Raw genomic sequence first — 14788 nt, 5'->3', positions numbered from 1 at the left:
AGTAAAACTAAACAGTCTATGCTATATGTTCTATCAGTGTTGTTAAAGTATTTATTTCTCAGATGACAATAAATCTATAATCTAAAATGAATCCTGCTTGATTTAATTCTTACTCAGATATTGAGATGCCATGAAACACTGTGTTCATGTCCAGGTCTGACTCGGATTTCGCTCTTCTTCTCTTAGGGCTCCATCTTAATGGAGCAAGCACAAAGATCCTTGGACTGCGTTTAAGCTCACTCGCTACTTTTGGATTAAAGATGTGTGATTAATAAAAACGGTCAATCAAATCACTGCTCTCATCTCTCTGAAAAAGCTAAGCCAATCACAGTGAGGTACGACAGCTCAACAAGAGCAGATGACAAATTGCTTCTACAGGAAATCTGATTTTTGTCTGTTTAGTGCAGAGCAGCACGATGTGAACACAGCACCACACGTCTGTCAGAGGCAGATGTGTGGGGGGGGGGGAGGGGGTTTACATACTGTACAGGATTCACTACAATTACACGTGATCACCTCAATTCAATACAATGTCAGTCTTTTATCTCCTTAGGAGGTAAATGGCCACATTTTGTATGAAATGCCACTTTTTCTGACTTGTAGTTGATGCACTTGATTCATGAACTCCGGTCATGTGATGTCTCATAAACAGCTGTTTCACTGGCCAGCCTGTTAAAGGTATTTCTTGTGATCGTCCATGCGTAGTGGAACTGCAGTCTGCTGCATGTGTCCTGATTCCTTCAAGTGTCTGCAGAAATGTAATGATCTTAAAGGTACAACGTGTAGTCACATTGTTGGTTCTCTCCCCCCCGCCTTGTTGCATGCGTTCAAATGAATAAAACCCTTCAAAGATGACACAGCGTAGCTAACCAGTAGACAGCAGCTGCACTTTTCAAGAACCAATGACCACTGCCGGAGTTGACGTAGAAACAATCCTCCTGCAGCAGTAACAGAGGCCTTCCCAGAACAACCTACAGGTAGTGAACAGAAACAACTACAGTTTGTAGGCTGCTGTAGATTTAGAGACTGCAGCAACAAATAGAGCCTTCAGCAAAGACAACAGCGCCCAGCAAACTGTTTGGCGAAATGTTTTAATCAAAATCTGAATGGAATCGTGACCGTAAAATCCAATCACTGATTTGGGGAATAGTGACACACTGGTCATAAGTGATTGAGAGGGATTCCTCTCGTGGTCCCTGTGCACCAGGCAAACAGACGGGCGACGCCAATGTCATCGTCAGGAAAGAAGCAAACTGTCACAGTGCTGCATGTGCTGCTCTGCCGCTATGGAAACAGAGCCTTCAGCTTTCAGACAGGTCGCTTTGAGTACAAATCAATCAATTGTCTAACTGTGTAATACTTGACACCTTTCAGTCACAGAAATTCTCCATCTAGTGAAGTCATTGTGTGAAGTGTGCTATGAGTCCAAATAAAAATCCAGCAATGGGCTTCGATCTGTTTTCAACTGTTTACAATACAAGTTCCTAATGCTTATTTCAAGAAAGTCCTTTGAACATTCTTGTTCTTGTCTTAAGGCTGAATCTGAGGATTGTGTTGATCCTTTTACTGAAGGCCAGTTGGGGAAAACAATCTGTCATAGTGATATGTGTGAATTGTGTGAACGAGGCTGTATCAAGACCACGGGTTAATTCAATTAAGATTAAATAAATTGTCCAAATTATGCTAAATTATTTTTATATACAACATATTTTTAAATATATAAACAATAACATTGGCAGCTAACACAACAGTTACACACATGATGAATAATATACATCTTGGCAATGTAAGCAGGACGTCGGTGGCTGGCCCGAGGGTCTAAGAGGAGGACGGAGGAGGTGGCAGAGCAGAGTACTCCTCGTTCTCAGAGCTGCTGCTGTCCCCGTCGTTCCTCTCCTGGTCGCTGCCTTCAGTACTCAGCTGGTCAAAGCCCCGGCGACTGTAACCCTTATGGGACGCAAAGAAGTTCCCCAGGTTCAGACTGCCCACAGCTTTACCTGCCAGAGGGACAAAACAACATGATGATTATCTACAGATTATCTACAGTGTACAACATTACCTTCTCGGGCGATTTTTGGCTCCAATATTGAAACTGGCGTTGCACCAGTGCAGTTCACATTTGAATATTCATATTGACCAAATGTAAAATCAGGGTCAATTAAAAAAAAAGCTCCACGATGTTATACAAATCAAATAGATAAACATATAAATGAATCAAATAAGTTTCAATGAGAGGAAGAATTATTCAGAACCTTTGAGTAAAAGTAGTAATATCACATCGTAAAAACTACTTCAACACTATACACGATAAAACGTCTTTGAAAATTCAAAAGTAGGAGTACAGAATGCTAAATGGTGAATGGACTCTACTTGTATTTCTCTTTTCTAGTCCTACGACCACTCAAAGATCTTTAACTCTTCATGTCATCTTCACCCATCACACACTGATGGGAGGGGCTACCATGCAAGGTGCCACCTGCTCATCAGGACTGACTAACATTCACACACCGTAGGCACAGCTACGGGGGCAACTTGGGGTTAGGGGTCTTGCCCAAGGACACACAGACATGCCGGGGATCGAACCACCGACCCTCTGATTGAAGGACGACCCTGCTCTCCACTGAGCCCCGGAGTATTATCAGAAAATGCACTTGGTGATCATCTCACTCAGTATGCTAAATAAACCCTAATAATATCTTATATTGGTAGTATATATATTGAGTATATCCAATCCTCAGCCTGCTACTACGGCTGGGTGATATCATAAATAATATCCAGGGATTTGTAGGTTATGCTGCTGTTGGGAACGTAAAGGAGCGTGTTTGGGTTATCAGCATTTAAGAAACTGAATTCTTGACATCAATAGAATTATTAATGTATGTAACAATTATTAATGATTATTAATAACAACGGGGCACCACCCTGCGAACAGGGACCAATAACCAAACGATAAAACTAAGTCTCATAATTAGTAGTCACTCATAATGTCAATAGTCTGCGTATGACTACACATTCAGTGACAGTGAAGGTTTTAAGTTCGAGCACAGGCTACTACATACAGGTTTATCAAATACATATGCACAAGTAATCACAGACGACTGCTCCTTAAAGTATAACAGAGTTTATTAAATAAAAATAATAAATGATCAAATCAATTAATATTGCAACCAACAAACGTTATCATACAATTTTATATGCCTAAACTAAAGAATGAATAAAATGGATGAGGGTGTATGTCTGTATATGTGTGTGTGTGTGTGTGTGTAAAGGAGAGTCTTTAAGCTACAGCTAAAGACTACAAAGATGGCGGCGTCGAGTGATGCGGGCCAAAAGGGGAGGGGCCTTAAGATACTACAGCTAAACTACCACCAGATGGCGGAGTCGAGTGACTCGGACACAAAATGGCGGTGAGACTGCTGTATGTAATCACGTGTGCCGATGCACACGTGTGTTGTGAGGCGATCGTTTGAACGGGGTTTCCCCAGGGGCAGAGATAGGAGCTGTGTGTGCGAGCTGTGTGTGCGATGTTGTAGGGAGCCTGAGTTTGCTGGTTCTATCACGCATACCACGCACGTATACCGCTGTCGTCTTTGAACTGCCGGTAACATATGCCGTGATAAGCCACGCACCTCAGCTCACTCACAGAGTCGAGTTAATGAAGAGAGAAATAAACAGAACGAAATGAAATAACTCAAAATAAATCCCAAAAGCAACAGTCAAACAGTTAATACACAATGCAACGGAACTTCTCTGGTCCGTAATGATTGCGTAAATACCTCCGTATAACGCGACAGTAACTTAAACACACAAAAACACGGGAATATCAACATATAACGTAAATTTAAGCTAAGCTATGGCCAGATACCATGAACCTTACTTGTCTATGCTTCGTTGCAACGTTGAAGTGTTCGTGGGAAAGTTGTCCCTTTTTCCTCGTCAGGAAGGGGGACAGGGGGGAGCTTTCTGGTCGGCGCGGCCTTGCAGCGGGCGCTGTGTGTCGCACGGCTTTTGCTGGTGCGGCTTCGGTCCGTTGGCGTGGCTCTGGAGCAAACGCAGGTCCGATCTGTACTCGCTGCAGGGAGGACAGTTAACTTCGGATGAGACGCCGTGTCTGCGCGTCTTACCGGGAATCATCGGTCACGAGAGGAGCGAGGCTTCGTCGGGCTCCTCTGTGCCGGTTTGTGCACAAAAAAAAGGGGGGGAAAGCAAAAAGCGGAAAACGGATCGCGGAAGCGGATTCGTCTCGCGGGCTGAGGGGGCCTTTACTCAGAATAGAACACTGTCGTTTCGTCCAGCGAAATCGCTCGTGACCTGTCAGGGTTTGATGAGGGGTGAAGGCCGCAGCTTCCTCGTGGCCTCCGTCGTGCTGGAGGGGGGAGGAGAGGCCGATGTGTCTTCATGTGTCCAGGACGAAGGTCCGGGCGAAGAGAGCGTTGTGTGCTCCCTGTTCGACGGAGGTCGAAGGGAAAAAGCAATGAGGTGTACTGCAGGTGGTTTTGTAGAACAGTGGTTGAACCACAGGGGTCCTGGGGTCTCTTGGCTCTCGGCCAATGAGATTGCAGCGGTGCATTCAGGTGACTTCAGGAACCATAGTTTTTTTGGGGGGGGGAGATTCACACCCTAGTGTGAAGAGGTTGCTCTCATCAAACTACAAATCAGGATGAAACCTTTGCTTGAAAAAGTGAAGGCCTGATTCTCTTTGTTCACAGCACATATTGAAGCCATATGGTCAGACCCCAACACTGCGATACATAAAATGCATCACAATGATTCAACCCTTTTTATGCATATGATCGTACCAGTGTGATCATTAAAGTAAACTCATCTGAATTTAGAGCTTGCATATGACATTTTTGGGGAATTTTGAAATTCCCCCTCAGAATGTCTTAACATTGTCTGAGACACTGATTGATTCAATGTATTGAATGTTAAGATGTATTGATTTATTATTGACAGACTGACTGACTAAACTTGAAATTGCTTTGTTCACCATCAGTGGAAGGTCGCTTTTATTTTGAACTCAGTTCTTCCTTCTGAGTGAACAACGTGGGGCGAGTTACATCTCTTTCCAAGTGGAGGCTGGCTGGACTGCACTGGGTTGTAGGGGTGTGCGAAAATATCGATATAGCTTAATATCGGGAAAACTAATTTAAACGATAGTGTATCGATACATAGGAAAAGAAATCCTGTTTTAAAGGGATTTAAAATGTGTCAAACAAGCTCCTCCTCCGCTACTGTAACGCTACGCTAAGGCCAGTGACCTGCCGGCCAGTTCGCATGATCCGGCCAAACTCACAACATGGCGTCTCACAAGCAAGCGGCCGTATACTGGCGAGCGGCGCGATGCGATCCCGACTCATTCCTGCCGACACATGATGGATGTAGCAGTGGAGTGGCAGGATTCACCAAGAGGTGATGACATGTATCAAAACATCGCTTCCCCTGCAGAGAGAGAAGCCCTGACTGATGTCAGACGACTAGACCGCGAGTTAAATGTTACGATTACGTCACGACAACACTACAGCCGCACAGGCAACGACATCGAGGACTTACTGACATCTGGACCTGGAGGAATGGGACACAAATGGGAAGTCATAGTGACAGACAGCTTTACTGAATGCATTTTATTTACGCCATCTACATGTAAGTTAAGAGCGCTCAGTGACACAATGAGAACACAATGTGCACTTTATTTTACATGTATTTTTTATGGCAAGTGAATTTCAGTTCAGTGTGTTCTGCTGAGTGACCATGTGCATCTTTTGAAGTAGTTTGATGCAATTTTTCAGCTGAGTTATAAATATGTGATTTACGTATTAGACTATCCAGGTGCTACATAGCCAGTTGTATTTTAAGCTTTAAAATTTTCATTAAAAAAACAATCAAATGTGATGCAATACGATACATATTGCAATATGTTGCAATATGTATCGTATTGCATCGCATTGTACAGCGATATATCGTATCATGACACGTGTATCGCGATACGTTTCGTATCGTGAGGGGCTTGCCAATACAGAGCCCTACTTGGCTGTGTTATGAATGATAAAACCTCCAGATGATAGACCCTTTCTTATATATTTTTCCGGAATTGATTCTTCTGTGGTTGGCTCCTCTCTGGAATCTTCCACCTCAGGCCAATTATTGACCTTGGTGAGTGTGGTTGATCAGGTTGGGGTGTCTGGGTGTGAGAGTGAGTATCCTACTGCCTGCTTTTAATTACTTTGAATTACTAAAATGCGTCTCAACATAACGATGCGGTTATCTGCCATATGGCTACTGCAGTGCTGCTTCCCTTTGTTTTCTCTCCGTTTACATCATGGTGCTCAAACGGCGTCAAAGTTGATGGACAATGTTTCTTTGATGTCGAATTTTTTATGTGAAGATGTCGGCCATCTTATCTGCCCAGAGAATTGTTTTGTTGCTGCTGTTTACATTCCTCCCGATGCAAATTCAGAAACATGTACTCGATGAATGCACTCGCGTTTTTGTTTTGTTTGTCTTCTATTCATTTTGTAGCAAATGGACTACATCTGCATTTCATTGTGCAACCCTAAAGTTCCTTGAATCCTGATCAGGTTCTGAGTTGCATCGACTATGTAAAGGTGGCGCTGCAGTAAGACATAAAAGATTTAGAGACAAAGTAAACGCTTACAGCTCATCCTTGCCTTGGTCCCTCCTTCATTGTTTCCTTCATTAGTCCCCTTCGTTCCTGTTTGTTTCCTTGCTTACTTCACTTTATGCCATCTTACTTTCTGTCAGGGTTTTTTAAATTCCCACCCAATCTGTAACGAGAGCCGACCAGCAAACCGCCAACTTCATGCATTATCGTAGTCAGTGTCAGGACACACACACACACACACACACACACACACACACACACACACACACACACACACACACACACACACACACACACACACACACACACACACACACACACTCTGACTGTGTGTGTCGGGTGTGAGGGGGAGAAAGAGAGAGAGAAAGGGGGAAGAGAAGGTTTGGAAGGTGGACAGTTGCATGCAATGCTTTTTTTTGCGTCATTGATAACTTACTCTGAACATTGCTGCGTCACTTTTTGACCCGCCTGTCCAAACCCATGAGATGTTCTAGTAAGCGCGCTCGTGTGCATGCGAGCTATGTGAGAATCTGACCGGGTGCAAAGTAGCAGAAAAACATGAAATGGAATTTCCTTGATTTGTGCATTCTCTCAATTATCAAGCAGAATAGATTTGATAATTTGTAATTAAATTACATCAATCATTTATTTAAGCATTATATAATTAGTAGGGGTGTAACGGTTCACAAAATTCACAGTTGGGTTCGGTACGATACAGTGGAGCCACGGTTCGGTACAGTAGAAAACTATAAATGCCAGAGAAATGTACTTGATTTTAAAATATATTTATTCATTACAACTAACATCATGAAGTTATTCTTTGACTTTGAACAATGATGGAACTATACCTGAGTGACCCATCTTCTGGGGTGTCTTCTTAGCAACACATAAGCATAAAATACAAAAACTGCTCCTTAATGTTATGTAGTATTGTTACTTACATCTTGCTTACATCTTGAATTGTTACTTACATCTTGCAAAAGACATTTTTAATCTCAATGGGACTACCTGGTTAAATAAAGGTTTTTAATTTTTTTTTTAAATTAAAACATTTTTTATTCAAAGGTATTCGGTTCGTCATGCGTACCGAACCGTGAGCCTCGTACCGAACGGTTCAATACGAATACGCGTACCGTTACACCCCTAATAATTAGTTATGTGTTTGTATATTTAGTTTCTGGCCGTAATATACGTAACACGTAATATAGTGATTGTTACTGTTCAATTTGAGATGCGATGGCCCACTTTTGTATTAAAAAACAAAATTTGCTTTGGAGTCGGGATTAAAATATATTACAAGCATTGGTTTGCTCATTTTAAAAGTATATTCAGAACAGGAATGTCAAACTCATCTTCACTCTGGGCCACATCAGCATCATGTTTCCCTCAAAGGGCCGGTTGTAACTGTCAGACGGTGTAAATGTAACTACTCCTAACATATTGGTAAATAACTGTCTCTGTATTTGATTGTTGATTCAACTGGAAAATATTGTACATGCAGTTATATAAATGTAAAAATATTTCAGCACATTTCTGTTATTATAACATAAATCATTTTAATTGAGGGCTAAGAAACCCACATTACTCTATCAAAGATCAAACTATTAAATAAAATAACAATATGTGATGTATGTTGTGTGGTATGTGGTGTGATGTGTGATGTGACGTGTGACGTGATGTGTGATGTGTGTTGTGATGTGTGAGGGGTGTGATGTGATGTGTGTTGTGTGATGTGTGATGTGTGACGTGATGTGTGGCGTGATGTGTGGTGTGATGTGTGGTGATGTGTGTTGTGATGTGTGTTGTGAGATGTGTGGTGTGAGATGTGTGTTGTGATGTGTGATGTGATGTGTGTTGTGTGATGTGATGTGATGTGTGGTGTGAGATGTGTGTTGTGATGTGTGTTGTGATGTGTGATGTGATGTGATGTGTGATGTGATATGTGTGTTGTGATGTGTGTTGTGAGATGTGTGGTGTGAGATGTGTGTTGTGATGTGTGATGTGATGTGTGATGTGATATGTGTGTTGTGATGTGTGTTGTGAGATGTGTGTTGTGATGTGTGATGTGTGATGTGATGCGTGTTGTGATGTGATGTGTGGTGTGAGATGTGTGTTGTGATGTGTGATGTGTGTTGTAATGTGATGTGTGGTGTGATGTGTGTTGTGATGTGGTGTGACATGTGATGTGATGTGTGTTGTGATGTGTGAGGGGTGTGATGTGATGTGTGTTGTGTGATGTGTGACGTGATGTGTGGCGTGATGTGTGATGTGATATGTGTGTTGTGATGTGTGTTGTGATGTGTGGTGTGAGATGTGTGTTGTGATGTGATGTGTGTTGTGATGTGTGATGTGATGTGTGTTGTGTGATGTGATGTGTGAGATGTGTGTTGTGATGTGATGTGTGATGTGTGATGTGTGTTGTGATGTGTGTTGTGATGTGATGTGTGATGTGTGGTGTGATGTGTGTGGTGTGAGGTATGATGTGATGTGTGATGTGTGATGTGATGTGTGGTGTGATGTGTGATGTGTGTTGTGATGTGATGTGTGATATGTGGTGTGATGTGTGCTGTGTGATGTGATGTGTGATGTGTGTTGTGATATGTGTGTTGTGATGTGTGTTGTGATGTGTGATGTGTGATGTGTGGTGTGAGATGTGTGTTGTGATGTGTGATGTGTGATGTGTGTTGTGATGTGTGATGTGATGTGTGTTGTGATGTGTGATGTGATGTGTGGTGTGATATGTGTGTTGTGATGTGATGTGTGATGTGATGTGTGTTGTGATGTGATGTGTGATGTGTGATGTGATGTGTGGTGTGATGTGTGTTGTGATGTGTGATATGTGGTGTGATGTGTGCTGTGTGATGTGATGTGTGATGTATGATGTGATGTGTGTTGTGTGATGTGTGATGTGATGTATGATGTGTGTTGTGATGTGTGAAGCGTGTTGTGAGATGTGTGTTGTGATGTGATGTGTGGTGTGAGGTGTGATGTGATGTGTGATGTGTGATGTGTGTTGTGTGATGTGATGTGTGTTGTGATGTGTGGTGTGATATGTGTTGTGATGTGTGATGTGATGTGTGATGTGTGTTGTGATGTGTGTTGTGATGTGTGTTGTGTTGTGTGTTGTGATGTGTGTTGTGATGTGTGATGTGATGTGTGATGTGATGTGTGATGTGATGTGAGATGTGTTATGTGTGTTGTGATTTGATGTGTGTTGTGATGTGTGATGTGAGATGTGTTATGTGTGTTGTGAGATGTGTGATGTGTGTTGTGATGTGACGTGTGGTGTGATGTGATGTGTGATGTGTGATGTGTGTTGTGATGTGTGTTGTGATGTGTGATGTGTGATGTGTGTTGTGATGTGTGATGTGTGTTGTGTGTTGTGATGTGAGATGTGTTATGTGTGTTGTGATGTGTGATGTGATGTGTGATGTGTGATGTGTTATGTGTGTTGTGAGATGTGTGATGTGTGTTGTGATGTGTGATGTGTGATGTGTGTTGTGATGTGATGTGTGTTGTGATGTGTGATGTGATGTGTGTTGTGTGATGTGATGTGTGTTGTGATGTGTGATGTGATGTATGATGTGATATGTGTGTTGTGTGATGCGATGTGTGATGTGATGTGTGTTGTGATGTGTGTTGTGATGTGTGTTGTGATGTGTGTTGTGATGTGTGTTGTGATGTGTGGTGTCTGATGTGTTTTGTGTGGTGTGTGTTGTGATGTGTGTTGTGATGTGTGATGTGATGTGTGATGTGTGTTGTGATGTGTGTTGTGGTGTGATGTGTGATGTGATGTGTGATGTGTGTTGTGATGTGGACAGTTTGGGATTATTTGTCGATCTTTTTCACTTGTAGGAAAACCTCTGTACGGGCTGTTGCCTCTCCTGTCCACCTGTTGTGATCGTTTTAATGTCGGCACACAGACAACATGTTGCCGTGAGTGAATAATAGTGTAACGGATCACACACTTGTGAACCACGGATTAATTACACAGTTCACCATCACAGTGTGAAATAAAATGTAACTGACAAAGTTAAACTCCGATATGGAAAATCTGCTTTCTAGCGGCAGGATGCCGTCATTTTGCAGGTCACAAAATCGACGTGCATTGTGGGAGATGTAGTTTATGGTCACTGTGCACTGTAAAGCAGCATAGCCTTTATATGGAAGCCCATTTTCGCCAGCAAAAAAGATGAAACGTTGAGACTTGATAATAAAAATATCCCCATGGCACTTTTGGTGCATCCATCTCTAACCATGACACCGACCAGATGTTTCCGGTTGCCACCTCAGCCACATCAGTTTTATTCTTTCTACGCCAGAGCAGCTTCTTGCTTAAAATCCTTTCTACAATGGGCATATTTATATTTGCAAGTCTAACTTTTCATTCAGTTAGTAAGCGATGTGGCGAGCCGGTAACGGCCCGCGGGCCTTGATTTTGCCACATGCGATTCAGAGTATACATTTTAAAAAACAAATAGTGTAAGAATTAAGTCACAAACAAGTGTTGGGGCGATGAGATCCCTGCCCGGGTCAACGAGAGGATTAGGTAAAAGGCATTATATTTGTTATGTTAAATGACATACCTCTTATTTTTCCCAAGATCCCTCGCACAGAACTGGGTTCAGTTTTCACCTCACATGCGTCTGCAAACAAACAACATTCAATAATAAGCCGAATGCTGACCAAATATTAGTACAAAGACATCAAATTATATCGGGCATGTACTTTTTTTCTATTATTTTCCTATTTTTAGGAGAAACTTAATTAATCTTTGTTAGTTGGTTTTGCAAACAAGTCTTTCATGCATGACTTTTAAAATGTAGGGTGCTATTTAAAATGGACGCTTGTCTGTGATCCATTATGAAATAACCAATACCATAAATAAATGACAACATGTCGACAGGCTGTGGGTCTGTTGAAGAATATAACGCTGCCACTCAGACTCTAGCGAGCTGCCATCTTCGGGAAGCGCGTCTGATTCAGAGTTTCCGTGTGTTGGAAGATTTCAATGTTCCGGACTTTCTGCGAGAATACTGCCCTGCTTTCCTCAAAAGAATCATTATCTAAACTGGTATTCTAAACAAATGACTAGATGACCTCATTTGGATTTATTAAAACGATATCTATTTTGGTGTTCGTTAAGGTCAAACACTCTTGGGTCATACGTACTGTTTTTTCTCCAGCAGATGAAGAGTCCAATGGAGATGACCACCAGTAGCGGGATGAGCAGCAGGGTGGTGATAACAGCTGGGAGTACACCGGGCTCTCTGTCCGGCTTTGCTGCACTCTTCTTCTTCTCCTCTCCTGCCTTTCCCTGTGGTTGAGGCTGCAGAGACACCGTTTGCTTCTCTTGGATGGCTGCTGTCTTTGACATGTTGTGCTCCGGCCTCACCTTAGTTCGGACAAATGTCTCCATTTCTAAACAGAGAGAAATGTTGTGATTAACAGGGTTTACACGCCATGATTTCTTCTTTTTTTTAAGAAGGATAAACCACATAACCAGGTGTGCATAAACCAAGAGAATACTTCTTTTGGGAGTGCTATTTTCATCACAGACACGAAATGATTTAGTTTGTTCTCTGCAGACAAAAAGCAAATCCTAATAGTTCAAATTCAAATATAAGAAAACCAGGCATGCAAACTCATCAAGGATGAAAGGGGGACAAAGACCCAAAGCCCCTTGGGGGGTCTGGGGAAAGGCATCAATGTATGCTTGAAAAGTATAAAATAAAACATTTGACCTTCACAGACTACGCTACTATTGTGATGGAATGGCCACATTAAAGTTTCTGTACTTTTTATCAACTGTAAAGGCAACCAGAGTCTAGTTCAAATTCTTGTCACTTTCATCGTAACATATGTGACTGCACACTGACAATCTCTACTAACATGCCAGTAGTGCAGTCACAGACAGACACCACCCTCTTGCTGGGGACTGAGTTACCCTGTTGCAAAACCTTTCTAAACTAATTATTTTAATTTGGAAGCGGCCATATTGCAGAGTGTACAAAAGCCTTTCAACATCTTTACAGAACCAAAACACCCTCCCCCTGTCCAGGTGCAACTACCCACATACACATCTACCCTCACATACATACAGCCTACTGATGTGTACTTCTACCTTCAGTCTGTCAGCAATTATTGTTTCAGTGGTAAATGGACTTGTGACCATTCAAGGCACATTCACATTCATACACTGATGGAAGGGGCTACCATGCTAGGTGCCACCTGCCCATCAGGACTATCTATTACTAACTATTCAAACACCATGGAGGTGGAGGGAGACAGGAGGATGACATCCCTGATGGACAACACCTCCCACCCCATGCGGGACGCCCTGGCAGCTCTGTGCAGCCCCTTCAGCCACCGGCTGATTCACCCCCGGTGTGAAGGAGAGGTACCGCAGGTCTTTCCTTCATATTCATATTCACATACATACATACATACACACACACACACACACCTACACACACACCTACACACACACACACACACACACACACACACACACACACACACACACACACACACACACACACACACACACACACACACACACACACACACACACCTACACACACACACACACACATATATATATATACATATATATATATACATATATATATACATATATACATATACATACATACATATATACATATATGTTGGGCTCTGGCCATATGGCTTAAATATGTGCTGTGGACAAAGAGAATCAGGCCTTCACTTTGTCAAGCAAGGGTCTCATCCTGAGTTGTAGTTTGAGGAGAGCAAAGGAATGTCACACTAGGGTGTGAATTCCCCCTCCCCCCAAAAAAACTATGGTTCCTGAAGTCACCTGAATGCACCGCTGCAATCTCATTGGCCGAAGGCCAAGAGACCCCAGGACCCCTGTGGTTCAACCACTGTCCAACAAAAGTGCCTGCAGATCACACCTCCTTGCTTTTTTCCCTTCGACCTCCGTCGAACAGGGAGCACACCGCGCTCTCTTCGCCCGGACCCCCCCCCCCGGCCAGGCCACAGAGAGTCCAGCTTGCCCCGCCAGCGCGACGCCGGCCACGAGGGAGCCACGGCCCTTCTCCCCTCATCAAACCCTGACAAGCCATTTCGCTGGATGAAACAGCCCGCGATAACGAATCTGCTTCAGCGATCCGTTCAGTGCTTCCTGCTCCTTTTCGCGCACACCCCGGCAGGAAGACGTCTAGACCTCTCCTGACCGATGATTACCGGGAGACCTACGGACCACGTCGTCTCAACCGAAGTTAGGTCATCCTCCCTGAAGCGAGGATTGATCACGTCTGCGTTTCGCTCCAGAACGAGCTCACGCCACGACGGACCGAAACAGCGCCAGCTCAAACGCCGCGCTGAGAAGCCGCCCCCCCCCTTCCTCTCGAAGAAAAAGGACAGCTTTGCCACGAACACTTCCACGTTGCAACGAAGCATCTACAAGTAAGGTTCTTGGCATTTGGGCATAGCTTAGCTTAAATTAACGTAAGTTTAATTCAGGTCATTCATTTATATGTTGATATTCCCGTGTTTTTGTGTGTTTAAGTTACGGTCGCGTGATATCGAGATATTGCGCAATCATTACGGAACAGAGAAGTTCCGCTGTATTTGTGTATCAACTATGACTGTTTGCTTGGGATTTATTTGATTTCTTTTTATTCATTGTCTTCCACTCCGGGTGGAAGTTCTCTTTTCATTAACTCGACTCGGTGAGTGAGCTGAGGTGCGTGGTTTATCACGGCATAAGTTACCGGCAGTTCAAAGACGACAGCGGTATATTTATGCATGATAGAACCAGCAAGCAGGCTCCCTACCACATCGCACGCCGAAGCGTGATTCACTTCGAGTTCTCGCTCCTTTTTTCTCTTTCCTCCTCTCACGTAACACACACAGCTCCTAGCTCTACACCTGAGAAACCCCGTTGAAACGATCGCCTCACATCACGTGCTGCTCAGGCACACGTGATTACATACAGCAGCCTAACTCCCATTTTGTCCGGGTCACTCGACTCCGCCATCTTTGTAGTTTCTAGCTGTAGTTCTTGAGGCCCCTCCCCTTTGGCCAGCGTCACTCGACGCCGCCATCTTTGTAGTCTCTAGCTGTAAGACTCCTTCCTGTTCACCCACAGACCCACACACATACACATACACACACAGA

General features: G+C 43.3%; 1 protein-coding gene across 1 annotated transcript in view; it reads right to left on the bottom strand.

The window, feature by feature from the left end:
• Positions 1–1678: 1678 nt before the first annotated feature.
• pam (peptidylglycine alpha-amidating monooxygenase) overlaps positions 1679–14788 on the bottom strand; it is a 96502-nt gene continuing 83392 nt past the window's right edge. The window contains exons 24-26 of the mRNA XM_079289821.1: positions 11795–12043; positions 11209–11268; positions 1679–1997 (exon numbers count right to left, since the gene is read on the bottom strand). Coding sequence (XP_079145947.1) covers positions 1819–1997; positions 11209–11268; positions 11795–12043 — 488 coding nt within the window. The 3' untranslated portion in view covers positions 1679–1818. The remainder of the gene's footprint in view (positions 1998–11208; positions 11269–11794; positions 12044–14788) is intronic.

The sequence above is a fragment of the Melanostigma gelatinosum genome (assembly GCF_949748355.1).
Source record: "Melanostigma gelatinosum genome assembly, chromosome: 18".
NCBI classification, from domain to species: domain Eukaryota; kingdom Metazoa; phylum Chordata; class Actinopteri; order Perciformes; family Zoarcidae; genus Melanostigma; species Melanostigma gelatinosum.
The sequence above is the reverse complement of the archived record's forward strand: the minus strand, read 5'-3'. Positions and strand labels throughout refer to the sequence as shown.